The sequence below is a fragment of the Syngnathus scovelli genome, chromosome 9 (assembly GCF_024217435.2).
Source record: "Syngnathus scovelli strain Florida chromosome 9, RoL_Ssco_1.2, whole genome shotgun sequence".
Lineage (NCBI taxonomy): Eukaryota > Metazoa > Chordata > Actinopteri > Syngnathiformes > Syngnathidae > Syngnathus > Syngnathus scovelli.
Genome location: NC_090855.1, coordinates 3,070,272 through 3,097,475, shown reverse-complemented (window position 1 = coordinate 3,097,475; position 27,204 = coordinate 3,070,272). Strand labels below are relative to the sequence as shown.

General features: G+C 41.9%; 5 protein-coding genes and 2 long non-coding RNA genes across 11 annotated transcripts in view; 4 read left to right on the top strand and 3 right to left on the bottom strand.

The window, feature by feature from the left end:
* The window catches only part of adam22 (ADAM metallopeptidase domain 22), a 30,203-nt gene extending 25,727 nt beyond the window's left edge, over positions 1-4,476 (top strand). Inside the window, exons 26-32 of one of the 4 annotated variants that reach the window (XM_049730805.1) lie at positions 60-113; positions 183-290; positions 519-619; positions 695-761; positions 1,787-1,876; positions 2,761-2,884; positions 3,003-4,476. In XM_049730805.1, coding sequence (XP_049586762.1) covers positions 60-113; positions 183-290; positions 519-619; positions 695-761; positions 1,787-1,876; positions 2,761-2,884; positions 3,003-3,023 — 565 coding nt within the window. In that variant the 3' untranslated portion in view covers positions 3,024-4,476. Of the gene's footprint in view, positions 1-59; positions 114-182; positions 384-518; positions 620-694; positions 762-1,786; positions 1,877-2,760; positions 2,885-3,002 lie in introns of all 4 variants that reach the window. The other 3 variants (XM_049730803.1, XM_049730807.1, XM_049730804.1) reach the window with 3 other exon arrangements.
* On the bottom strand, positions 4,171-7,025 carry gtpbp10 (GTP-binding protein 10 (putative)). Of its 2 annotated transcripts, none has more exons than XM_049730991.1 (10): positions 6,872-7,025; positions 5,981-6,174; positions 5,826-5,917; positions 5,571-5,715; positions 5,427-5,500; positions 5,306-5,358; positions 5,122-5,229; positions 4,965-5,042; positions 4,770-4,893; positions 4,171-4,707 (listed from the first exon to the last, which is right to left on the bottom strand). In XM_049730991.1, the coding sequence occupies exons 1-10, from the start codon at positions 6,902-6,904 to the stop codon at positions 4,505-4,507; spliced, it is 1,104 nt and encodes a 367-aa protein (XP_049586948.1). In that variant the 5' UTR covers positions 6,905-7,025; the 3' UTR covers positions 4,171-4,504. The 2 variants fall into 2 exon arrangements, with proteins under 2 accessions (XP_049586948.1, XP_049586947.1); XM_049730990.1 differs by lacking the exon at positions 6,872-7,025 and adding an exon at positions 6,504-6,667.
* On the top strand, positions 6,783-7,563 carry LOC125975463 (uncharacterized). Its single transcript, XR_007483952.1, has 2 exons — positions 6,783-6,895; positions 7,021-7,563. It is a non-coding gene; the product is annotated as an uncharacterized lncRNA (long non-coding RNA).
* A 2,398-nt stretch (positions 7,564-9,961) lies between these two features.
* osgin2 (oxidative stress induced growth inhibitor family member 2) lies at positions 9,962-13,658 on the top strand. The gene is made up of 6 exons (XM_049730955.2): positions 9,962-10,111; positions 11,129-11,215; positions 11,292-11,428; positions 11,495-11,686; positions 11,750-11,841; positions 11,900-13,658. The coding sequence occupies exons 2-6, from the start codon at positions 11,149-11,151 to the stop codon at positions 13,074-13,076; spliced, it is 1,665 nt and encodes a 554-aa protein (XP_049586912.1). The 5' UTR covers positions 9,962-10,111; positions 11,129-11,148; the 3' UTR covers positions 13,077-13,658.
* A 635-nt stretch (positions 13,659-14,293) lies between these two features.
* nbn (nibrin) lies at positions 14,294-20,026 on the bottom strand. The gene is made up of 17 exons (XM_049730835.2): positions 19,844-20,026; positions 19,437-19,558; positions 19,246-19,373; positions 18,918-19,077; positions 18,734-18,837; positions 18,539-18,656; positions 17,760-17,950; positions 17,572-17,672; positions 17,361-17,487; positions 17,084-17,295; positions 16,639-16,819; positions 16,018-16,564; positions 15,831-15,923; positions 15,418-15,561; positions 15,223-15,336; positions 15,111-15,160; positions 14,294-14,526 (listed from the first exon to the last, which is right to left on the bottom strand). The coding sequence occupies exons 1-17, from the start codon at positions 19,875-19,877 to the stop codon at positions 14,493-14,495; spliced, it is 2,460 nt and encodes an 819-aa protein (XP_049586792.1). The 5' UTR covers positions 19,878-20,026; the 3' UTR covers positions 14,294-14,492.
* Positions 17,828-19,409, top strand: LOC137840618 (uncharacterized). Its single transcript, XR_011087389.1, has 2 exons — positions 17,828-17,967; positions 18,736-19,409. It is a non-coding gene; the product is annotated as an uncharacterized lncRNA (long non-coding RNA).
* Positions 20,027-24,889: 4,863 nt separating the features above from the next.
* Positions 24,890-27,058, bottom strand: zgc:174935 (uncharacterized protein LOC796019 homolog). Its single transcript, XM_049731025.2, has 4 exons — positions 26,481-27,058; positions 25,998-26,052; positions 25,749-25,863; positions 24,890-25,257 (listed from the first exon to the last, which is right to left on the bottom strand). The coding sequence occupies exons 1-4, from the start codon at positions 26,772-26,774 to the stop codon at positions 25,032-25,034; spliced, it is 690 nt and encodes a 229-aa protein (XP_049586982.1). The 5' UTR covers positions 26,775-27,058; the 3' UTR covers positions 24,890-25,031.
* Between the last annotated feature and the right edge of the window lie 146 nt (positions 27,059-27,204).

The window sequence follows — 27,204 nt, the reverse complement described above, 5'->3', positions numbered from 1 at the left end:
CAAGTAATTTCTGGCAGTAGTTGTCTTCCAGTGTTGAGTAACGTTCCGCCTCTTCACAGGAGTTACAAGCGGAGATGCTACGTGGAGTCGGAGGTTCACCGAAGATTCTGCCGGTTTGTTATTTTTTTTATTTTTGAATAATTTTCTGGAGACATGCTGAATGGTCCCTGTTATACGCGCAGACAAATGCCGCCGGGCGACTATGTCACAAAGCCGAACGACGCCGATTCTTTCTACAGCGACATGCCGCCCGGCGTGAGCACAAACTCGGGTTGCAGCTCCAAGAAGAGGTCAGCGTGTCTGTCGCACCTTCAGATATGCGCCTTGTCCTTCACGCCTTCCATCCCATCCATTACACAGAACATCTCACTGTTTGGCTTCAGGTGTGCCATCTCGCCATCATTCGCTCATTCCACTCATTTGTGTGGAAGACATTCTATGTCTCATATGTCTATGTAGTATTGTGGTTTATTAAATGTCAGAGTACGGTGAAAGAAAAGAAACACTGTGTTGTGTAGATCTAATGGCCTTTCCCACTCGTGGAGCGAGAGAATCCCAGACGCCAAACACATCTCGGATATTTGTGAAAACGGGAGACCGAGGAGCAACTCGTGGCAAGGTAGCAGCCAGCGAATGCCGCCGCAGAATGTCATCTCTCTTCCTTTATGATCTTTTGTCTTTTTTCTATCGGCAGGAAACATGAGCGGCCATCGCAAGAAACTGAAAGGAAAGAAATTCCGTGCTCGCTCCAACTCCACAGAGTAAGTTACCCCGTGATAGGAAATGATGAGGACCAAAAAAAATGGTGGAACAGGCTTTATCAGGGGTGGGCAAACTATCACTGTGGCCCATTGTAAAGTAAATATTTGTTTTCTTTTTTTTCCCCCCTTAAATTATTTTTATTAATTTTTTTTTCAATTAATTCAATGTTAATTTATCTTACTAAATATTGTTTTTTTTACTTTATTGCAATCAAATATTGCCTTTGCTTTGAACACAGATGTTTGCCCACTCCTGGTTTGAATGGTTACTTTAATTTCTTGTTATGACTATATCAAATATGAATATTAATTTAAAAAAAAAAAGATTTAAAAAGTGGGTATAAAAACCCTACACACTCCTTTTGAATGTTTTTTTGTTATTTAAAAAAAAAAAACATAACTTGCTCAATTGATAATATATTTTTGAGAGTGCAACTAAAAACAACTGAAATAATGTGGTTGCACAAGTATGCACACCCTTGTATAACTGAGAATCTAGTGCAACTTTACATTATTTGAGTAGATATATATATTTTTTTTTTTACTTGAGTCATACAGGTTTACCATTTAAACAGGGGTGTGTAGACTTTTTCTATCCACAGTGGCCTAAACTGTCTTGTACATGTTATTTACCGTATGCCTGCGAATGCACCGTGATGACAACCGTGTGCACGGGCTGAATTTGGCATCACACGCGTACCTCTTTGCATAGCAAGCATGCCACCGACGACAATGGCATGATGCGAATGCACAACACAGGTGGTGTGTGTCTGTGTGTGTGACTTGTGTTTAGTTTTCTTTTCTCTCTCTCTCTCTTTTTCTCTCCCCATGAAGTTCATTCACTGTCCAGTTGCATCGTGCTGTCTGTTCAGGATGTCTGTGCTCTGCTCTCTTAAATCTCTTCCTCTTCCTCCCCCCCTCCCATCACTTACTCCTCTCCTCCTTTCATTCTTTCACTCCCTCCCTCCCTCCCTCTTCTCTCCTTGTTTGTTGTCTATCAACCCCTCCTCCCCCCCTTCCCACAGGTATTTAACCCCGCACGACAAAACAGACTATTATGATGTAACTAAATGGGTAGAAGATGTGAATAAAAACACGCAAGGACCGTACCTTAGGTATTATCTCAGACTGTGGCCTGTTTGTCTAGTAACCCTCCCCCCCTCCCCTTTTGCTTTCTTTTATGGCTTGGCCAAGCAAATTAAAAATGAATACATTCAAAACAATTCCATTAAGGGATTGCTGCTAAGCATAAACGATCTTTTTTCTTATCGCTTTTATATGTTGATCCAAAATGTCTCTATGTGTAATGTGTCCATTTTCTTCATGTCCTCTTGCATGTTAATCGTCGTGGCGCCAAGTGTGTGTGTGTGTGTGTGTGACCGCGTGACCACAGCAGGTCGCCACCCTGAACGCTGTGCCCACTGCTACATTGTTTCCATGACAACAGAGGAGAGAGGCCTCCATCCACTGTCTTCTTTGCTTGGTTATATTTAAATGTTATTTCTTAACTGGTAGTGAAGTTAATTAGAAAGCATCATGTGGCTTTTTCTGGATTATCCCTTAGATGCATAAATGGTGTTCTTTTTAAAGATCTTCATAATCAAAAGTTATCTTTTCATATTCCAGGTATTCCTCAACAGAACATAATGGCATTAAAATTTGGAACTTACCTTTTAAACATTTTCAATTGGAGTTTTTGCATTCTGACCTCAAACTGTTGTCAGGCTCAGGTTCATTGTGGCGACTTGGCTTAATCGTCTGAGGCTGCTCCCAGCACTGCTCTCACTCTCCGCACTCCTCACATTGAATCACATGCTTAGGAATGATGTTATGAACTTAAAAAAAAAAATAAAGCATGATGTGAGGAAAGTGGCTATTAAAGTTGCCCTTATAAACGAGCTGATTATATGTGTGCGCTTCTGCTGATGAGGAGCAATTTTTTAAAAATTTATTCTCAATGCTACTCTAGTTTTTGATGTTTCTTCTTTTCTCCCCTTAGGACCCTTTCCCCGGCCAAGTCTCCCACTTCCTCTACAGGCTCCATCGCATCCAGCAGGAGATACCCTTACCCCATGCCGCCTCTGCCCGACGACCAGCGGAAAGCAAACCGGCAGAGCGCCAGAGTAACTATTTATTGCTCCAATTCGAAAGCATAACCCAGAATTTTTCTTCCATGACACCTCGCTACATGATGAACAGTCCAATTTTTGAAGATTTGGTCTTCTCTTGTTCTCTTTGCAGCTGTGGGAGACGTCAATATAAGAGCACGAGATGAAAAACACACGAAGCAAAACCCACGTAGACCGGGATGAGCATCTCATCATTCAAGACGCCGGGTGAACCACGAGTGGCGTAAAACTGGAGCTCAGACCCCCCCCCCCCCTCCCAAAATACCTTGACCCCTCCCCCCTCATGTGGTCCACACATCCATGCAGCATCACCAGATCAAGTGGAGCATTTGTGGCTACAAACACTGAATGCATGAAGCAGCTCCAAAGGACCCTTTTGGACACAACGCATGCGAGGAACACACACACACACACACACACGTTTCACATCTCTCTCCCCCTTTTCCATTATAACCAACAATATTGCATCATCGCTCAAAAAAAAACCGCCTCCTCGCTGTATGTTGTGTACATATGTAAAGAAAAACTGCACTTTTTTTTTTTTTTAATCGCTGTGTGACGACTAAAGTTTCAGTCTCCGTTCACAATAGAATGTACAAATATATTTTGTCCACGTGAGGAAAAATTTAGTTTTAGTGCAACTATGCGTTGAACATTGAACAAGTGTAAAATTGAAATTTTTTTGTCATCTGCCATTTTTGAGTCGATTAGGAAGAGAGAAAATAACACCACAGGAGAATCACTCAGGATGATTTTTTTTTTTTTTTTTTACATCAAATAATCAAGCCTCATATTTGGCCATAATTTGTGTACTCTGCTTAGGTCATAAAATGTGACCTAAAGTGAATTTATTGATTTGGTGAAACTATCCTTAAGGACGTCTGAGGTTCCAATTATTTTGAAAATTGCACGGCTGGCTGGATCGAGCTCTTTTGAGTGACAAATGGATGCTAATTAAGCGAAGTGATTTAATGAAAGGAAACATAATTCTTTGTATAGTTAATTGTCATTTTGTTTAGCACATTTGTAATTCATGTCTGCATTAGACTTAGCGTTAATATGAAGGGCACACTACTGAATTCATGTTGCGACCACTGTAGTATATTTTCTATTCTCGCCATCATGTACAGCGGCGGCGGCTCGCTCAGTACTGACGTATTGTATTTATGTATTGATGACTTTGACACTTTTATTTACTTTTTTTGTTTTTTTTGGCCCCTCCCTTAGTGCTTGTTGTCGACCGTAAATGAGATTTGCCTTCAACCAACCAGAGCGCTTCATCAGCATCACAAACATTTAATAATGATGATGACGCATTACATTCAGTGATATGCGTTTGTCTTGACGTCATGAACGAAAATTCACCCGACGGACACGTGCAGGACTGTCTGTCCATTGAATGTATTCCTGGAGGACTCAACACTTCACAACCTTTGACACTCGTAAGTACACTCTTGTCTTTTGTTCGTGCCGTCTTATTTATTGCCTGTATGCTTGTACAGACTGATGCAAAAATCAACCCCCTATTTTTTGTCCTAATTATTCTGTATTGTAATATTTAATATAAAATAAATCTTTCATTGACACATTTGTTCCTGCTATGTACAAAAGTCCTTATTGCAAGTGTTGCCTCAGGAGCTGCAGTCGTTCTTTCCTGAAAGCCTCGGTGGCGTCGGAGTCTTCTTCTTCCAGTGACTCCCGGATGAAATCTTTCAAGCGGTCCACGCCGAACCCGGTGGCGGCCGAGATGGGGACAACTTGCCTGAACGCCATGAAGCTCTTGGGTGTCATATCGTCGGGCAACGACTGGCAGAATTCTGCACCGCACACAGACGGTTGGTTAGATCTTTTTCAAGAAAAGCCAGAAGCTTTTGTTTACCTTCGGGGTTGGCAAGTTGCTCTTTCAGCTGTTCTAGTTTAGGCTCCGCATCGGGCAAGTCCATCTTGTTGACCACCAGTAGAGCCGGTTTACTCACACATTCCTCCTTGTACAACTCCAGCTCCTGAAAAGCAAATGAGGAAAAAACGAGTCAGGATTCAATTCGGAGAAGTCAAGCAGCTAGATGTGTGTGACCTTGGTGAGCAGCTGCACGGCCTCAAAAGCCGAGCGGAACGGCGTTCGACTCGCCAGCTGGAAGCCGCAAACGTCCACCTAAAAAAAAATCACATTTTTAAATCAAAGTGAAAATGTGACCTGCTTGTAGATGAGCACAAAAAATACCGGCACCAACCACAAACAAGAGCTGCTTGGTTCTCTCCACATGCTTGAGGAACTTGTGTCCCATCCCTTTGTTCATGTGAGCACCTTCAATCAAGCCCGGGAGGTCCGCGACAGAGATCTAGACCGGCGTGGAAGCGACCACATCAGCAACAGGACGGAACTAGAAAGGTCAAGGAATAAGGAATTTTTCACACCTGCTTGTGGTCTTCGTACTTTAGTTGTCCGAGCTGGGGCTTCAAAGTGGTGACTGCAAAAAGAAAAAAAATTGCTGATCTACATGAAGATAATTATGTGTGGTGTCAATCAAGGACTTACAAGGGTAGTTGGCTATCTGCGCGGTTGCATTCGACAAGGCAGTCAGCAGAGACGACTTCCCCGCGTTCGGGAAACTGATGGAAGGAAAAGTTCTTAAAAACGACAAATGAACTGTTAAAACGATCTCAAAGCTTGTGTACTCACCCCACCAGGCCCATGTCGGCGATGAGTTTGAGGTCCAGTCTGATCTGCCTCGACTGGCCTTTACTGGGCAGGAAAGCGGAGGAGAAGGAGCCGCCGTTTCCACCTTTGGCCACCAGCACACGATCGCCGGCTGCGTTCAAGTCTCCTTGAGTGGAAAAATAATCGCACGTTGAGGCTAGGTGAAAGCATCTCACAGTCATAAAACTCAAAGTATGTTTTCCCCGTATTGACGATAACATCAAATGAGACACCTACCGAGTATCTTGCCATCATCAGAGGTGATTGTGATACCGACAGGAACCAAAATCTCAATGTCCTTCCCTCTCAGTCCTTTCAAGGAACGCACACTGTTGACAAACAAAATTGTTAAAAGCCAGATAAACACGGTAAACACACTAACATCCTCCCACCTGCTGTTGTCTCCTACGTAGGCTACAAAGTGTTTTTGAGGATACTTGTCCTTGACCCTTTTTAAGGTCATGTTCTCTGCAGCGACCACCCAAACATCTCCACCGTTTCCTCCGTGACCCCCAACACGGGGCAAGCCCATGCCGCCAGTACCTCCACGGACAAACAATCGGACGTTGTCCACAAAGTTTCCATACTGAAAATGATTCCCAAAAGTAATCATTAGTATGGCCAGTGTTATTTAATGAAACGGACATTCGCAATATGTTATTTAATTGTATTTGTAACACTGACTGAAGTCGCCACATTGGAGTGAAACTGCACATTTTAAAGTTGCCTTTTAATGTGGGCATCTTAGGGCAGACTCTGCATATCTGGCTGGCTTATCAACTTATAAACGTTGTTTACATAGTTAGCGTCGTTTTGACGTGTGACCGCTTCGTAGCTACTTGGATACCGATTAACAAGCATGTACAATCATTTACGAATCAGCAAGGACACGTTTAAGCACACGGTAATACTTACTTTACGGAGGCAAATTCTGGAAAGGTAAACCATCTTTAAAAAGCATTTAGCCGCATGCTATTAGTATGCTAGCGGCTAATCGGCGTGCACTAGAAGGACAGCACTCCGATAGTGCTGGCTAGTGAGTGAACGAATACTTGCTAAGGTGATTTTTTTCCAGTTCATATGATTTCAACCAGTAGGTGTCGGTAATGTGCATTGAAGCTGGTGCCACCTCGCCGGAAAACAAAACGAAGAAGAAATGACGTCACTTCCTGTTTACGAACGTGACATGAATTAGCGTCGTAGCTACTTGGATACCGATTAACAAGCATGTACAATAATTTACGAATCAGTAAGGACACGTTTGAGCACACGGTAATACCTACTTCACGGAGGCAAATTCTGCAAAGGTAAACCATCTTTAAAAAGCGTTTAGCCGCATGCTATTAATATGCTAGCGGCTACTCGTCGTCCAGTTCATCGCGAGAACGGATCAGTGAGGGAACGAATCCTGACTTTCTCTTTTGCGAAGCAGTCAATGGGTGAACTACCTTCCTTCCCGTGCATCAACGGACCAGTCAGTGAACGTGTTGCGTCTCCCTCCTGGCGTGAACTATGGAAGACAGAATGTCGATTTGCCAAGGAAAGAAAAAGGACCACTGAAACAGCAATTCTTTTATGCACGTTTTCTCCAAGCTACCGGCTAACTTTATTGCATGAAGGGCTGCGCCGTTATATAAAAAGAGATTATGCTTCTCTTTGGGTCATCTTGATTTTATAACACTTAAAATAATGTGTATGCATATATTCGCCTAAATATTGTTATAAAACACTATATCTACTGCAATGTCACATTAGATTGCTGGTTTGAAGTGTACTATTATTTTTTTTATTATTATTTTGATAAACATTAAAACCTGTTAAAACTTGTCTGGTGTTTTATTTTTTAATTTTTATTTTTTTGGGCATGAAAACAAAAATCTGACATTTGGTTAACTGCTTTATTTGTATGTATATGCGTTTTACGTTGTGTAATATGTGCTGGTGTCCTCCAAAATAAAGAGCAAGTAGTCAAATACTCATTCTTGACACGTACAAAAAATGCATAAAATTATTAGGTACACCTGAAACTGGCGGTGTACCTAATGGAGTGTCCAAGTGACGTCACAGAACAACCAGCCAATCAGAAAGTGACCCTCGTTAAACACACCTGCGTGAAAAGTTTTAGCTTCTTTCGGGTTCTGAAGTGGCTAAAAGTTTTCACGCAGGTGCAGTTAACGAGGGAATCATACGGACACTCCATTAGGTACCTAATGGCGGTGTACCTAATGGAGTGTCCAAGTGACGTCACAGAACAACCAGCCAATCAGAAAGTGACCCTCGTTAAACACACCTGCGTGAAAAGTTTTAGCTTCTTTCGGGTTCTGAAGTGGCTAAAAGTTTTCACGCAGGTGCAGTTAACGAGGGAATCATACGGACACTCCATTAGGTACCTAATGGCGGTGTACCTAATGGAGTGTCCAAGTGACGTCACAGAACAACCAGCCAATCAGAAAGTGACCCTCGTTAAACACACCTGCGTGAAAAGTTTTAGCTTCTTTCGGGTTCTGAAGTGGCTAAAAGTTTTCACGCAGGTGCAGTTAACGAGGGAATCATACGGACACTCCATTAGGTACCTAATGGCGGTGTACCTAATGGAGTGTCCAAGTGACGTCACAGAACAACCAGCCAATCAGAAAGTGACCCTCGTTAAAAACACCTGCGTGAAAAGTTTTAGCTTCTTTCGGGTTCTGAAGTGGCTAAAAGTTTTCACGCAGGTGCAGTTAACGAGGGAATCATACGGACACTCCATTAGGTACCTAATGGCGGTGTACCTAATGGAGTGTCCAAGTGACGTCACAGAACAACCAGCCAATCAGAAAGTGACCCTCGTTAACTGCACCTGCGTGAAAAGTTTTAGCTTCTTTCGGGTTCTGAAGTGGCTAAAAGTTTTCACGCAGGTGCAGTTAACGAGGGTCACTTTCTGATTGGCTGGTTCTGTGACGTCACTTGGACACTCCATTAGGTACACCGCCATTAGGTACCTAATGGAGTGTCCGTATGATTCCCTCGTTAACTGCACCTGCGTGAAAACTTTTAGCCACTGCAGAACCCGAAAGAAGCTAAAAGTTTTCACGCAGGTGTGTTTAACGAGGGTCACTTTCTGATTGGCTGGTTGTTCTGTGACGTCACTTGGACACTCCATTAGGTACACCGCCATTAGGTACCTAATGGAGTGTCCGTATGATTCCCTCGTTAACTGCACCTGCGTGAAAACTTTTAGCCACTGCAGAACCTGAAAGAAGCTAAAACTTTTCACGCAGGTGTGTTTAACGAGGGTAACGTTCTGATTGGCTGGTTGTTCTGTGACGTCACTTGGACACTCCATTAGGTACACCGCCATTAGGTACCTAATGGAGTGTCCGTATGATTTTGTTTTAATTGACGAATATAAAAACAAAGAATAAAACACCAGACAAGTTTGAACATAAACGTTTATTCCCGTATTGCTTAGTTGTGTGTGTTATTGAAGTAAAAAAAAAAACAAAAAAAATCCTATCCTCCAAGGGACCCACGTGACATAATCAAGTGACCGTTTGGCCTGCTAGCAAGCTATGCTACGTCGGGCATTTAATGCAAAACTTTCACACTAATGCGCGACAGGAGTGTTTCCAAGAAGCACACACACACTATAAATATGAAAACGCACACCGATTAAAAGCTTTAAGGTCCATTTGCTTGGTTACATGTTTAAACGTAGCCGCACCCCTGAACACGTGACCATGACGCGTAGCGGTCCTGCTGTGCTGCTGCATTCAAGTCCTCAAATAAACCTCGTAATTGCGAGAACAGTATAGACAAAGGCGTTTCTTAATACGACTTAAATTTGCAAATTTGAAAGTCAACTACACTTCATTGGATGCTCAGATATTCAAAAGAACAAAATCCTATGTATTTGGAATCATACACACAACCGGGCTATCGGAAAATGACAATGGAGACAATGTTAACTGCAAACGTTGTGTACAGTATATAAAACATTATTCGTCTCGACCATCACGAGTAATTTACGCTAGTCTCTAATACGATATATTTTAGCCAGACGGACACCATGCTGTGGGATGCCAGGCTGCATATATCTACGGTGACCAGATTTATTAAAGCAATGCTTTTATGACCAAAATATGCTGGCTAAAATCACACATCAGACGAGTTGTTTTGCCCTGTGACGTGTTGACGGGGGCGCGCCGGCTTTCTGTGCACGCTTCCACGTGGAGTGTGCAGAGCGAGCGCGTGCACGCGGATGCCCAGCAAGCGATGCGTGAACGCGCCTACACTAGCCGGCGCAGAAGGAGATGCGCATGTGACGACACGTTTGGTTTTTTCAAATCATCTCACACTTACACAATCTGCCACAGACAGAGCGAAGAGCAGGTCCGTTCTCAAATGATCAGCTGGAATTAAGCGTGTGGATCGTGGCGTGTGCTTATAGATCCTCCCACTAGCATCCCTGGATTTATAAAGGCACACGCCGTAGGCGGTCGTGATCACGGAACAGCGTGGAGGAGGAGACCATCCCAAGAGCGGTAAGAAACGCGCCGTCCTTGAATGGGACTTGAACGTCCCTTGCTTCGGCGTTTGACCTCAATGATGAAATGATGCATGGCACTTGACGCACTGCTGGAGGTTGATGATGAAGAAAAAAAAAACAATCAGCATGTCATGCAATTAAGCATTAATTATATTTTTAAATAATAGTGCATAGATTTATTTTATTTTTGCAATTTCTAGAAGTGAACAGTGGAGTTCAACATTATACAAGTGAATCATCTAAGAGCATCATGTTCTACTTAAGTGTGAAAAGATTCTTATTTTAGAATATATTGAGGAGGCTCACATTCTATTCCATGCGTACACTAGAGTGCAGTCCATTAGGGGGTAATTATTGCAATGTTATGATTTGTAACTATAGCATCAAAAATCCCTATGCGTGGTCTTAGAAGACGCAAAATGTGCACTTTTGATGATGCATGTTATGGCAGAACTGTCTCTGAGTGGAAGGACCTATGATGGTTGGATCTGTCATTGTGCCAGAACTACATTCTTATACTACCGCTGTTGTTTTAAAGGGTGGTAAAGGCATAAACAAACCCAGTGAGATTAAAGCCTACTGGGGAGGAGTGATCAGACGGGATTTGCCACCCGGTGGGCACACAATGGCACTGTCGTCTAACCACTACACACAATAGTAATGTTTCATAATAGGGCCCAGCCTATATAAATCTGATTAGAACTGGCTTTTGTTTGGAAAGCGCCACTGGGGTTTAAGAGATGGAAGCCTGGCCCCAGGCGCTGTTTGATAGGTTGGGCCAGGGGGTGTGGGCACTCTGGCAGGAAGGGAAATGGTTGGCATTTTATCTTGTGACAGGGTGCTTCCATGTAAGGGGAGGGGGTCCGATCAACGACGACAATATTGCCGTGCAGGAACAATGACAGCTAGCCGGTTTAAACCTGATCACCAAGCGCAAACAAGGGTCTGCGTTTTAGTAGAATATCAGATGGACTGTTACGGAAATGTCTAGAACTTTTGTGTTCCTTCTTAGTGCCAGATCTGGCTCCAGCCATGCCTCTTCTGGAAGAAACCACTCACCCACAAGAGCCCCCGATAATTGTTCCTGTCATCATCATAGGTAACACAAATCTCACCTCACGTCATCATTTGAGTAATTAAGCCAGTCATTCAATCAAATCTCTTTTTTTCTTCAGGCAATGGACCATCAGGTATCAGTCTGTCTTACCTGTTAAGTGGCAACAAGCCCTACCTAGACCCGACAACAGTCCACCCAAACCCGATACTCTACAGAAAACTGCAGGAGACCAAACACCTTGCCATCACTGAACAGGTAAAAGTGTAGTTAGCAGAATTTGCCATACAAGTGAATTACGAACTCACTCCTTTTTGTCTCCAGGATCTGGAATATTTGAGCGAAGGTCTTGAGGGACGGTCGAGGAACGCCGTGGCAGTGCTATTTGACACGCTACTGCACCCAAATGCCGACTTTGGCTATGAGTATCCTCCGGTGCTTCAGTGGAGGAGAGAGAAACAGCAACACATCCCACATCTGGTTTTAGGGAAAGCCACGCCTGGAGGAGCCTGGCATGTAGGTTCCATCATGATTTTCTCATCTGGAAACGTTTGATTTGCCACCTACGTTCCTCCTCAGGCAATGGAAGGCTCCATGCTGACCATCAGTCTTGGGATCTGGATGGAGCTTCCTGGAGTCAACTACAGGGACTTGATCGGTGGAAAACGAAGGTACTGATAGAACACCATTTTCTGCCACCTTTGCTCATTGCAAATTACTTCTTTCAAGGGATGTGACTAATGACAGGGCCACGCCTGAGGAGATATCATCCTATTACCGCAACTACGTGAAGCTAAAAGGCCTCCAAAAGAATTTTGTCGACAACACTTACGTCACATCAGTCCAAAGACTCTGCCGGGGCCACAAGATGGAGAATCTGGAAAACGGACTCAGTCGTCTCGGAGACCAAAGAGTGGATGACTGCGGAGATGAGACCTTTGAGGGAAATGGAGGAGAAAGTGTCAGCGATGGAGGTGTGGGGTCTCTTTGGGAAGTAAGGGGATATCAACAAGTGCAGAACAACACTCACGTTCCTTTCTCGTTGTTTGCCGAGAACGTAGTCCTGGCCACCGGCGCATCCGATTCACCGGTTCGATTAAACGTAGAGGGAGAGGACCTCCCATTTGTGTTTCACAGCGTCTCTGACCTGGGCTTGGCTATCAGCTTGCAAAAACTGGACAGAAACTCAGACCCCATACTAATAGTCGGCGCCGGTTTAAGTGCCGCCGACGCGGTTCTGTGCGCTTGTAGCCACAACGTCGGAGTCCTGCATATCTTTCGAAAGAACGTCGATGACTCTGATCTCATTTTCAAACAGTTGCCAAAGACCTTGTACCCGGAGTACCACAAAGTCTACAACATGATGTGCTCACAGACCTACACAAACGTGGATCCCTCAAGCAGGGCTCAAACAACAAGTATGGCTTCTTCAGTTTGCGCCAAGATGTGCTCCAAGCCGCAATTGGCCAGTAACGCCGGCGTCGACCTCTTTCCCGACTACACGAGTTTCCCGGGACATTGCGTGGTGTCCTTACAGTCGGATATGAAGTGCTTGCTTCAGGGGGACAATGCCCTGAAGGCTTTTAAGATCTCAATGGCCTTGGTACTGATTGGAACCAATCCCAATTTGTTTTTCTTGAAAGACCAAGGCCAGTATCTGGGTCAAGATCCAACCAAACCCATCTCGTGCAAGCAGAACCCCATCGATATCCACCCGTATACTTTTGAGTGTACCAAGGAACCCGGGTTGTTTGCCATGGGCCCGCTGGTGGGGGACAACTTTGTTCGATTTTTAAAAGGTGGCGCTTTAGGCATCGCCGCCTGCCTTCTTAAAAGACTGAAGAAAAAAGGGAAGCTCATCGGTAATGGAGGGAATAACATCAAGGAAAGCAGATGTTTGGTGTAAAAAGAGAATCATGACTGCGTCGCTTCTTCATCCAGGACATTTTTAGAACCAAAACATCTGTACATCGGTTAATTTCTAAATGGGACAGTTTGAATTTCCAGGAATCTAAGCTACCATGTGCCAACAGTTTTTCAATATGTCCATTCTTTTTGGAACCTCAACAGTTTTTTTTTTTTTTTGGTCATGTTTTTCAATCCATCCACATTTTCTGTCATGTTAAGCTATCGGGAAGAAAGGATCTCAAGAAGTAGAAGAAGCAAAAAGGTTGTGGTCCCGATTTCTTCTCAGAAATTAACAAGAGACGCTAACATCGCAATGTTCCTGGTAACTGAGCCAAAATGTTTTTTTTGTAGATTAGTTGGACTTGGATTATTTGAATTCTTATCGGAACTTTATCTTTAGTCGCCGTGCAAGTGCTTTTTATGCAAATCATTTTACACTGAATGTACTTACACTGTGTTATGTTTCTTTATCTAACATTTTAATGACTCAGCATTAATAGTAGTTATCTAAAAATAAAATACTGGGGTTTGAAATGAATGAAATTGAACAAACAAAACGGCAAATCCATATATATAATCTCAGGGCACTTTTCACAGTACGACTCAGTTGTTCTCTACTCTTCCGCTACTTGTGCAAAACAGGCGAACAGTGACTGTGCTCCATTTTGAATTTTCACCTCACTGTTGAGATAAGCTTACAGATTTGCATGCACACGCAGCTAATGGTTTATTTATTATGACGCCTCACTTAAGTTTCTTTTTAATATGTGAGCCATGTTTGGGGTTATACATTAAAAAGCTACAATCGTTATATACTTCATCTTTGGTAATCCAGTGTTTTTTTTTTACATCTGAATTTCTTTTTGTGGCCACAAAATGAGGTCCAACTAATCAAATGAAATAGAAGCGTAGTAGACAAACCTCAGCCTTAGATTGTGAAAGTGTTCCTAATATTGTGACTGCTGACTGGACATGTTTTTTTTTTTTCCCGCTTAGACTTTGTGTATTTTGGCAGGATGATTACTTGCCTGAACAGCTTCAGGTATGTAAGTGCCTAAGAGTTCGGTTGGTAGGAGAACGAAAGTTTTGAACTTTTTTTTTTTTTCCAAATTGGTGTCACCATTAAACTGATTTTTTGCTTTTAACTGCACCAAAAAGAAAAGCTGCTCTTGTCATTTCAAGTTTTTCAACTTTCTTCAACTGCAGCCTTTGAAATGTTTTGTATGCCATATTTTTTATTATTGACAAATAAAAAAAATTTTAAAACCCAGAATGTAATTAGAATATTTCTTGAACAATACTTGCCACCGGCGGCGCCATTAGCGGATTAGTGTTAGGAACGCCAACTTTAGTGGCTAACAAACATGCAAACTAAGATGCGACTTATCCTTCCAAACGATCTGACCCTGCTTCTTCATCTTCTCTTGGTTAATTTGGTGGGGTTGTACCTAAACACACACAAACAGATGATGTCATCGCTCCCCCTGGATGGACTTTTAACATTCCTCACGGCTCATCCTTCAGCGTGCTCGGGAAGCATTTTGAACAAACAAAAAAACGAGCGGCGGAGTGTTTGAACAGCTTCGAGCAAACAGGCGTCCTATAAATGGCGTCTGGACATTTGCTGGGTTGGAGCTACCCAAACGTACGGGGGTCTGTTTTTTTTTAAGCGGCAGAGTTTGTTCCCCCGGCTATGCATGACTGACTGGCTATGACTCAGTGATCAAACAGCTCAGCCTCAACACACACTCACACGAAATCAATCTTTTTCTGCTTCGTCAAAGAAAACACAGCAGTCACCGCTGTTACCTTGGAGACCGCTGTGACGAAAGAACCCATAATTGCCCTTAATTATGTTAATTAGGATACGTCCGTAATTAGAAGCGAGACTGCGCGGGCTGTTCATTCGATAACACCGACAGGTACGACGGGAAAAAGGGAATCGAGTACAGAAATGGAACATCTCAGAATCGTGAGGCTGACGAGTTAACCGCTCGTCCGCTTTAAAATGAAAATCCATCCGTTTGCTTACCTAAAGAGATCATCTCCTTCAGAGTCCTTCAGCCGGCTCTGCTGCTCATCCTGAAACAAACAAACATCAGGATTGCTCGTGGAATGACGAAACCAGAGCAAAGGAATCGAACCTCCTCTGCGTTTTTCAGCCATTCGTTCAGTTCGGAGTTCTGGCCGCGGTTGTGAGCCAGCAGGTCGGGCCCGCCGATGATTTGCGGCGAGTCGTCCGGGCCGGGCACTCGCATCTGTTCCGTGTGCACATCAGAGTAAATAATATTATAAAATAAAATAGTGCTCGAAATTTGGAATTGTAAGTGCTTGCTGACCTTGCGGAAACGTTTGAAGTTCTTCACAAAGCCATTGGTGTGGACTTGCTGCTGTGGTTTTTTTGGGGGGAGCACATTGACAGTGAGGGATCTAAACTCGACTAAGGTCAGCTGTTTAGGGAGGCCGTCGTCCACTTGGGCTATCTGCGACACGAAACACAAACACCTTAGTTTCCAACGCAAGAGCTTCTAATCTCCATGGTGGATTTGGCTGATCTGAATCTTTGGATAATCTTTCTATTATGACACACGCAGGAGCTTACAGCCTCATCGGAATTTGATGGATCTTTGAGGGCATTTAAACGCTGGAATTTGAGGCAATGTCACGCTATCAAAAATTTTTCCTAGCAGAAACAAATTTTCTTCCAAATATGCCAACTTAGTCACTGTCCAAATACTTCTGCAAAACTTACTTGGGAGGTCTCCTGTTTACTGTCGACAGGTGTCGTGAGATGAACGTCAGGCTGTTCTTTGGGCTGGACAACATCTCCTTTGAGTTGGTCAAACTGAAGAGAATAGACAGGAGCAACATTCGATGAATAGTAAGTGGAAGTGGATATTCGACTGAGGAAAAAAAATGAGCGAAGATGTCGTCGTCACCTCTGTGGCGGACGCTCTGTGACGTGCGCAGTCAGATGAAACTCTGCTACTCATCGTCTCCAGCTTCTCCGTCGTCATGGGAACAGTTTCCTGTTCAGTTTGGCGGCGCTGACGTGGGAGCGGCTCGTCTACCGGTTCCGCTGGTGATCTCCAGCTACCGGTGTCAACGTCTTCACGGGCTACTCGTTGCTTCTTACTCAAGGCCTCGACATTCTTTGACGTCCATCCGGAATTTTGGTTTTGAACTATTGGGGATTGGCTGACAGAAAATGGCTCGTCCGTGCAATCCATTCCCTGAGACATGATAGACTCCAATTCGTCTAGATCGATTTCTTCTTCCATCTCTTTCCTCTTTCGGCTTGTATGGGACGAAACAGCCGCAGAGGTGTCAAACAGATTATTTTCGGAGTCCATAGGTGCCGTGGGAGCCTTGTCTGAGCGTGAGGGGACATCTTCGGATGCCATGTCTCCGGCCTGACTGATGTCAGATTCTTTTACAAAACGCTTTGGCTCTGACATGCTGGCGGAGAATTCCTCATCTAAAGGCCTTGAAGAAAATGACAAATGAGTAAGAAAAACATCTTCTTAATTGGCACCATAAAATCAGACCTTGAAGGTTACCTCTTTTTGTTGAGAGGTTTGAAAAAGTTGGTCATTGTTGCCTGTTTCTTTGGAGAAACTTCCGGGGAGACGTGTTGTTTCTGGGGAGATTTTCGAGGGGATTTTTGAGGTTCAAATGTCTTCTTACCACCAGTGGACTTCATCAACGGGAGCTGGAACGTCGCGTTCTTAATATCCTGGCCTGAAATTGCGAGAATATTTAACATTTGTTATTTTTTAGGTTACACTGTTACCATTTTAGTAATTTATTTCCTTTTATGATGTCATTCCTCTTTATTATTCAATGTGTGTTCATCACAGCTGGACCCACAACTTGAATATATAAGTAACATTGGTTCATATAAAAAAAAAAAAAAGTTGCATTTATACATCAAATGTCATTAAAATAATCCATATCCTTCACTCTAGAACAATTTGGCGTTGGACCACGTTAGCACGAAGTTACCTGTCACTTTGGATGCGGGTTTCTTCCCCTGTGAATATTTATTCTCCATAGTGCGGAACGCTGACGTGCTAGGCGAATCGATCCCATTCCATTGAGTGCTCATCTTCCGGGTTGCGGCTTCAGGGCCATTAAGATGAGCGGTCTTGTGAGTCAGCTTTTTCTCCGGCGTCTCTCCCACCGTGGTAATCCCGCTAACCTCGCAGCGCTCTGGACTGATAAATGGAAGCGGAATAAATCAGAGAGCAAAGTATGGACAGTTTGAGTAGATGATTTGTACATTTGCGATGTTTCTGTGTTGACGGCGTAGGCCGTGATGTTCTGCGACGCTGCAAGTAAAACCGTCTCGTCCACTGCTACGGTTTGGGAGAGAGATGCGCTCGGGATTCTTGACGTCGACTTCATCGCTGAATAAAAAAAAAAAGAGCCAGTAAGACATGTCGATATTGTGGATTTAATTCTCCCAAAATGCAACCATTATGTTCTCTCACCTGTGTTTGTTGCGAAACGGGAAGGGTTGCAGTACGTGTCACACGAAGAGTAGATGGCGGCCAATCCGATTTCAGATTCTGCGATGGCTCGACGGCCTTTTCTGTCTCACGGGTAAGCGATAGAAGGCTCATGAATTTTCACAGAGGGAAGTCAAGATGAGCTCTTCTCTCATGGGCGACTTCAAAACCTTTGGATGATGTTCTTCACGGAATTGTGCCACCCAGTGGTCGAAGCTGTAAGTGGCGGTTGGGAGTTGCCAGCAGTAAAGTCCACCACGCAATTCTGTGGGGACGCCAGGATGTCGTGGGGCAACGAGCCCTCCTCCAGGAGTTGGCTGGTGCCTCCTCCCAGTGTCACCGGGGCGCTCAGACGCTTGAACTGCAAACAACAAAGATGTGAGTCACACCATTAATTTGTTTTCACTCCCACAAACATGCACTCCTTACATCAACAACATGGTTGCCAATGAGTGACTTTTCCGCCCTCTCTGGTAAATATTTTTTTCCCAAAAAATAAACTCGTCCTTTGAACTCCAGCTACGAAACTTACAACAAAAGTAGAATAATTGTTATCACTCTTAAGTAAATAAAAAAAAGCAAATCTATGACACAACGTGAGACCTCTAATTTCAAATATCCAACGAAGAAAAGCCAAATGAGTTGTCTCCTTTAAGAACACTGCACAAGCGAGTAAGTTTCCAGAGAAATTCTCCAGAGGATCTGAGAACCGATGCTGCCTAGCAGCTGACATTTAGCAGGTAAACATCAAGCTCATAAGATTATGTAGCAGGGGAACAAGCAATTTAGTCTATAAATAGTTGTCATCAAATATCCACTTGTTTGGCGAGTAAATGAGCTCTGCTTCTACTCTTCTGTTCCATCTCACCAAAATGTAACTATTGTTTTCTTCTTTGGTGATTAGCCAGTGTTGTTAAATGTAGGGAAAACATGATTGTTGCAAACAAACCTGCTTGCTGGTAAGGAATATGAAGTTTGTTCCCGCAAAAAGCCGCTTGCGCCTGAGATCCGGCTTCAGGTTCACCACCTGATTTTTCAAGCTCGGCTCATCGATGTCAGGGATGAATCTTGAAGACAACACCGAGGCGCACATATGAGAGATCATGTTCGTGATAAAGGACACAAGTTTGTTGTGGCACTTTACAGTTCCGGCTTAGGAGGAGGAAGCTTCTGTTGAGCTGCTTGGCTCAGCTCTGAGAAGAACTCTGGCTTCACGATTGGACGGCTGCTTAGCAGAGCAGAAATTGTCTAATGTGGGTAATGTATACAAAACAAAATCCACGTTGTTATTGACAAACATCACATATAAGGTTAAATATTTTCCTTACCTTAATGGTTATTTTAACAGAAGGCATAACCAAGTGGGTGCAGTCCTGCGTCCATGAATTGACTAGCTTTCCTCCAAACAGCTGCAGAATCGCAGAGAGTGCAGCTTTGCCATCATTGTCCAAACAAGAAGAACACACCACTGGCATCTGATGATCCACACTGGGCAAAAGAAAATATCAAATGGAGCGCTGAGCGATTAACACATTAATATAAAATCAGATCCTCCGCTAATCAAATTTCAGATTTTTATTTTACAGATATGAAGATTTGGAGAATTGTTTCAAATTTCAAAATATAAAGACAATCCCTAATAACATGTTTCAGTACCTGAATTTGGACTGAAAAACCCCAAATTTAATGCTGTCTCCTGACTTCAGCTCGACTGGAGTGTTCGGTACCAGGGGTTGGCCGTTGACGAAGGTGCCGTACTTGGAGGTGTCCCTCATGGTCAGTGTCTTGGCCAGAAATACATGACAAATCACAACTATGAACCTTTTTCACGTCATTGTCTTTCTCACCTGATCGGTAACAATGAAGTGAGCATGAGCTCTGCTGATCGACTGGTCACTCGGCAGCACAATGTCACAGTTCTTCCGGCCCACCACATATTCTTTGGCGGGGAGAAGATATTGGGTCTCACCTGATAGCCAAAAAAGGGCATTTAAAGACTTTAGACAATATTTTCAAATTCTACAACTTTATCGTGCTTCTGAAATGGCCGACGATAACAAAATGACTCTCAAACTGTTATAAAAAAAAGTTAAACATTAGTTCTCGGGGTAAAGAATTAAAACGAATATTTTGGCGTCAGGTCGATAGTAAGTTTATTGACCGACAGGCGTGTACTTACTGGAAAATTAATAAAGCTAAGCGTATTTGCTAAAGTTTGTTCCGTAAACATGTCAGCATTAAGAGAAATTATTACCTCCTGTCTGCTCCACGGGACACAATATCCACATTTTGGTGGTGTACACGTTTACTTCGTTCGATAAAATCAAATGACACTAAACAAATATTTTTTAAAAGGCCTCTTAGCCACAAACAATGTGTATTGATTGCATTGCGCGCGTGCGACTTCGTGACGTCAAAAGCATGCGACTCTTTCTTCTTCTACAGCGATGAATCCTTTTGCTGACGTTTCTGAATGTTTAGCTCATTAGCGCTATTGTCGGCTAGGATGACACACTACAAGTACATGACCACAAAATTATACAATATTGAATTTTGAATTTAACCTGATGACAGCTTCATCGACAGCATATCATCACATTTAAACACGTCGTAGGTAGTTGGAATGGAATATCTCATGTAATAAAATAATGCCTTGAAATAGAATGTTTAATTCATTCAATGTGCACACTCAAAACACCAAAAAAAAACTTTTTTTAACGTTTAGCAAATTTAAATTAATAGATGGTGATAATGTAACAAATTGAAATGTTTGGGGGGGGGTAGTAAAATACAGTCATGAAGACAAATGAAGACTCACACCTATTTTGGTGATAACAGCAACTGACTATCAATGCTATTAAACAAAAAATAATAATACAATAATAGTTGTAATACTAGTGTATATAAATATTGATAGTATTTTTTCCATGAGTTATTGAACTCAAAACATGGGATCATTATCAGACTTCCAGGGGAGGCCTGCAACAGGTTGGAGGCGACCTCGTCCCCACAAGCAGGGCAGCTTGTGATTGGCTCTCATCACCACCACACTGGTGCAAGAGTCAGGTTTGCGGATGATGTCACACCACTCAGGATAGTCCACAGGCTTGGAGCCGCTGTTGTTAAGAAATTTAAATTAATGCATAGAATCGAGGGAGGAAAAAATATACTTACTGATCACAGCATCCGACTCCAAAAGGCTCCATGCAGACACACTGGTAACAGTCAGAGGTGATCCAACGTTCTCCTGACCCATACACCTGACCTAAGTACTCACAGCTCCCTGGAACATAGTTTTCATTAAATTCCTACCAAAACTACCAATTTGATTAAAGAGTATCCTCATAATGACCCAAATGACATTACACTAGGTCAGGTCAAGTCCATTTGATAAGGATTAAAATGAGCATGTGAAATTAAAAGCAATGGCAACCAGGCAACGCTCTGAAACGTTCTGGTATGCCAAAATCCTCCTGTAACTGACCTTTGGTGTTGAAGAAGCACTCCCCGCTGGTATGAAGCAAACACGAGGGCACGCTGACACCGAGGAGGACCACACACGCCAAGAATGTGCGTACTGTTGCCATCACTGCAAAAGCACAATTTAAAACACAGCTCCACAAAAATAAAAACACCTTTTGATTCATTTTACCTTCACTTAAAGTCCCTCAATAAAATAAGTGTCGTCTTGCTGCGTCTCCTCGTCAATGCCCCCCGGAAGGACGGTGGCCTCACATATTTATACTACCTCTACACTCAATTCTAATTTCTGGTTACGATTTTTTCCTCCCCCACAACCTGCTCATTAATGTTCATAACAACACACACACACTGATGTTATCATAACGATGCTGCTTGACAAGAATTGCCCCCTAAGCATTGTGCACTTTTTTATATAACATTTGGAGTCAGCATGTTCTGCTTGTGTATGTATTGTAAAAAAAAAATTAAAAAAAAATCTCCTAGTATATTGATAATCGCTGCCCTGTGATTGGCATAACCAAAATTGAAATTTAGAGTTCCCTCCTGTTCATTGGACAATAATAAATTCCATTAAAAGGAAGTTCAAGCATGTGTGCTCCTCAAATTGCCTGTTAATCGTCACAGATGACTCACCATGTAAATCATCGATGTGAATCTAATTCAATTTGTCTAATTCAATTTCACATCAGATACCGTACGTAATGAAGCATTATTTAAATGATGCCAGACTGATGAAGATGTTTTATGACTGGGTTAACTTTGCTTTATAAGTGGCATTTAAAATGGCTCATTTTGAAATTGGTATGCCCAATGGAATGAGCTTCTTTGAAGTTGCAACAATAGTTTAGTAGTGTAAATAAATACTTTTCAACACACTGGTCGCTATTGTTTTTTTTTAAATTCAATAGAAGTCTCCACACCTTTACCATCCCTTTTTTTTTTGTTCTAACAGGCCCAACAGGTCAAAAAGGCTGAAAGGCTTGTTATTGTAGTAACAAAATTCACATGATTAACATTGTTTTTTTAGCAGTCGCCTGTATGCCACTCGACCTGTCTTTCAAGCTTTGGGAGATTTTTATGATAATAAAAAAATGCACACTCACCTTATACTTCTTATCTGATTGTCTTGCCAAACCTTATTTGCACGTTACATTTACATGCTGGGCCTCCATTTGTCACGCATGGCCTTCCTGATTTTCCAGCCAATGGCCCCATAAGAATGAATTATTATTCCGTTTTTAAAAAATGGACAGTTACATCATCGTATGGTAAATAAAAATCCCTTCCATGTAAATTACATTCATTAAAGTATTAAAAATAGCAGCTGGATTCTATAACACACTTGGAGGACGTGGAGGTTTTTTTTTTTTAATGAAGACAATCATCTCGATACTGGACTTTTATTCATCATGTGGATGCTTTTCATTATGACCTCAATATGAAGTCGTTTATATTGAAGTTCTTTTTCTCCCGTGTCCATCACATTTTTTTTTTTTTTGACAAACACAAAATACAGTTTAGCAATTGTATTTCAAAGTCAGATTTAATTATGATAGTGGACATTTTAAGCTTAACAACATCCACCAACACACATAATTTGATGAAAATTACATAAATGTAAATATTTATTCCGTAAGTATCAACTGCTTCAGCATTCATTGACGAAAGACAAATTTTCATCATTGAAAAAAGGAAGTTTCCACCCCATAATGACATAGTGGACATTTATAAAAAAAAAAAAAAAAAAAAAATCATTATGGTTATAAAAATAGAATACATGATCTCGATATAGCAAATAACTTATGGACAATAAAATTATATAAAAAAATTAACTTCAGGTATACAAAAAGATGCCCTGTCGCAGCCCGATAACTTTAGCAAGGCCTTTCGCTTCCAAATTATTTGCACGATGCCAGTGCCAGACTCTGTAGGAATATGTCTGATATTTAGTTGACATGGAAAAGAACAAGAACAACCGAATATCAAACATATCACACAGCGTCCAGCTGATCACAACCACTGCTGAATACTCCGCCGACCTAAAAAAATAACACAAGACATAAAATGTCAACAAGAAAGACACAATAACACATTTGTGGCCAATGCCGTGAAAGCAACCTGGGTGTGAGCATGCAAAGGATTAAATCAGAATCTCTCTACGCCCAAATCAACACGTGATACTTACCGAGATTTCTCTCACAAAGTAAAAAAAAAAAAAGTCACACTGGATGAGCGATCGGTGTTAAATTTGAGTGTATGCGAGGAATACCTCAGTGGGACAGTATTTATACACAGCAGGCTGTGAGTTTAGGGGGGGGGGGTCACTCATGTCAGCGACATTCGCACACATTCGATACTGTTTGTAATTAGACTTGTATTGATCCGGGCCTGCAGCCTTTCCTCTCCACATTAGCCTGATCAATAGACATGATGTTCATCCCACTGTGAGCGCTAAGCCCTCTTACACACTACAGATGCACAATCAAATAACTTTCAGTCGTCGCCTACAGGGACGGCGACGACACACATAGGATGAACTTTGGGAACGTGACCGCTATGCGATTGATTGGCCAATAGGAATGCAAAAGTAAATATAAATGTTACATTTCTGTTTGGGACGGTTTCATTTTATTTTACAATCAGATTAAAAAGAAACAATTTGGAAAAAAAATGCTGTTTTTTTTCCAACTATAACCTTTGTATTGTAATTTGATTTTCAGAAATTTTACTTGAAATGTTATCTAAAATTTTGCAAGAGCTATTTAAATTGTTTTATATTACCATTACATCTAATAGAAATATTGAAATTAAAATTTTGTATTATATTTTTTATATTATAATTTTTATTATATATATATATATTTTTTTTTTTTTAATGAACAATTAGAAGCATGATAACGTATCTGTTAAAAGGTAAAACTGAAGCTGAATGGATGCAAATGGATTAAAATAAAACTTTTGAGACAAAATACTTTTTGTGATCAGCAGCCTTTGTTTTCCCAAATCAATTCAACTAACCCGGTCGAGCTCCTTTATCACAACTGCCACCGTTTCAGTATCCGCAACTGTGTTGACCTTGTGGGCCTATTGGGGCAGAATGACAACTCTGATTGGCTCATTGTGTGCCTGGGGCAACTTTTTAATAAACTCACCCAAACAGATGTGATGAGTGCACAGAGGGCAAAGTCAAACATGACCAAAAGGTTAAAGAACAAAAACCTATGTGAAGTAAAAAATATTTTGTCTGATTTTGTACATTTCAAAAACTCTCAGTGATCTGTCATATTTTTAACCTTTTTTTCTCTTTTTTGTATAAATATTTGGAAAATATTTATATCTATCATTTTTTTTGTCAAATATTTTATGACCCCATTTTTATAAAATGTTTAAGAAGTTTAAATAACATTAAATCTTTCCTGGTAGGGCCAAATGCAAGAAACGTTTTCTGATTGGTTGGCTTTTTTTTTTTTCTGTCTTTTCATTAACACGTGTCCACTCGTAAAAAGTAGGACATCATGGGTTGTTCCGGACACTGTAGAATAAAATTGCTATACTGCGGACAGTGACTCTTTAGTTCCTGGTCATTTCCTCTTACAATGAATTCGATGCATGCAGTGTTCCTTTTTCTAAGTACTCCGAGACCACAACAGAAACAACACAATACTCAGAGGATTCATTATATGCGAAAAAGCAAACACCTGCTACCAGTTACAGAGGCTGTGAAGAGACTTTAACCAGCCAGATCGTGAACTAAAGTTTGCATTAATCGCCGTATACAGTACACTGCACAGATTTTTGTATCCAATCGAGGCAGACGTTGAGAGACCATTTTATTTATTCAACAAAAATAAATAATATGTTGAAAGTGGAAAGTGATATCCAATCTGGCAAGTCCAGTAGCGGTACAACATTTGAAGAAAAATAGATGTTCCTTCTGTGTCACAGTCAGGCCTATTGCTTCAACCCTTTGCTTCTATTTTAGGAGCTTCTGCCTTTGGTGCGTCTGGTTTGGGGATCTCTGCCTTTGGTGGGTCTGGTTTGGGGATCTCTGCTTTTGGTGGGTCTGGTTTGGGGATCTCTGCCTTTGGCGGGTCTGGTTTGGGGATTTCTGCCTTTGGTGCTTCTGGTTTGGCAGCCTCTGCCTTAGGTGCCTCTACTTTTTCTGTCTCAGTATCACACAATTTGCTGCAGGAGGAAAAAAAAAGTTATCAGACCCTTCTGTAATTTAAAGATGAAGTCAACGCCCCAAAAAATATTTAGAATAATATGTTGTATGTACCACCACTACTCTAAATATGTTTGTGGATTATGAATTAAGCAGTGAAATTCACCCTTATTTATCCGTCTCAGGGGGCAGCCATTTTGCCACTTGCTGTCGACTGAAAATGACATCACAGTTGCCAGCCAGGTCTCGACCAATCACGGCCCAGCTTCAGAAAACTGGTGGGCTGTGATTGGTTGTGACCTGAGAAGTGGCAAAATGGCCGCCTCTTGAGATGATGAATTTTGCCTGTTTAATTCATATTCCACAAATGAAACATTAATCAGAACATTGTGTTTTGACTAGTTGAGCCGCACAGAACATATTGATACAAAAAACATTTTAGGGTTTACTTCCCCTTTAAAGACAGAAGTAATACCATTCAAAATCAGCGCAGCATGTCAACAACGCATACCTTGCGGAATCGACTCCTTTCTTCAAAAAGGGGCAGACTGCACTCGGCATCTGTAGTTCCTTTTTCAGTGATTCCAGTTTGGCAAGCCACGAGGCTTTCTCTTTACTCGTCTCACCTGCATGTCACAGAAGGAATTTTAAGCCAACAATAAGTGTTGCTGAATGCCTGACATCAGACATTGTATCAGCGTCAAGTTCTCCTTGTGCTTGAAGGTGTTCATATTGGACAATCTGTCACGACAATATTTACCACGCAGATTTTGGAGTTCTTTTTCCAGATCAGCCACCCCATTTTTCAGTGATGCCTGCAGTAACGGAAAGAGGAAGTTAGCAACATAATTCACACAATGTGAAAGTGTTGCAGTGCAACACACCCATGCACGCGCCACAAAATTTCATACATGCATTATCGTCGGGAAGATCAAGAACAAAAATTTTCAACATGCCAAACATTTATTCCATGACCATATTTGTACAGCCAGGCAGGTTTGCTGTAAGTTAATTTCTCAAATCTGTGCATTATGTTGATGTTGTGATTTTTTTTTTTTTTTTGACTCAAGCTCCAATTTAATGTCGTTTTTACACGCGGATATTTATTTAAATACCGGATGTGGTTTTGCTCAATAAAGCTTGGTGAACACTTTCCTACACCCGAGGGCAATGGGGATTGTTTGAAGTAGACCAATTATCATGTCAACTATAATAATTATAATAGTACATAATTGTTGCTTACCACAGCTCCTCGGCACGCTTCCACCTCTTTGTTCTTTTTCACCACTCTCTGTTCATACGACTCCGCGTCGGTCTGCAAAACTTTCTCCTCCTTTTGAGCGCTCTCGATGCGGTTCTCCATGTTGATCTTTTGCGTTTGACACTCTGCCACCACGTCGTTGGTCACCCGGACTTTCATGCTCTCGAATTTGTTTTGTTTGTCCGCTTTGTCGTGTTCTTGTTTGCGGCTTTTAATGACAACCACCAGGACTACGGTCAACGCAATGGTCAGAGGAAGCAACAGTTGAAACTTCATCCCGTATATTCAGCCTCGGGGGCTTTTCGTCAAATGTAGTATAAAAAAAACAAAAACAAAAACCGTTTTGAATTGACGGCATAACACCGTTTAGTTAACTTCCATGCGCGCTTCCCCTCAGCACAAGTCTGGGGTTCTGGTTGATCAAATTTTGCAAAAAATCTCCTGACTTAAACTTAAATAAAAAGCCACGACGGAGCACCTGATAGTGAATTTCAAAAGCGAGCTGTTGCAGTCTGCCGTAAACACGCCCAGGTATGCCGTAAAACACGCCCTTTACCTGGCTACTGTACACGTTATATATATATATATATATATATATATATATATATATATATATATATATATATATATATATATATATGAATTCAAAAACTCAAAACATGAGGTGCAGGTGTCCCAAAAATCAGTGCAGACTTCCTTTTTTCTA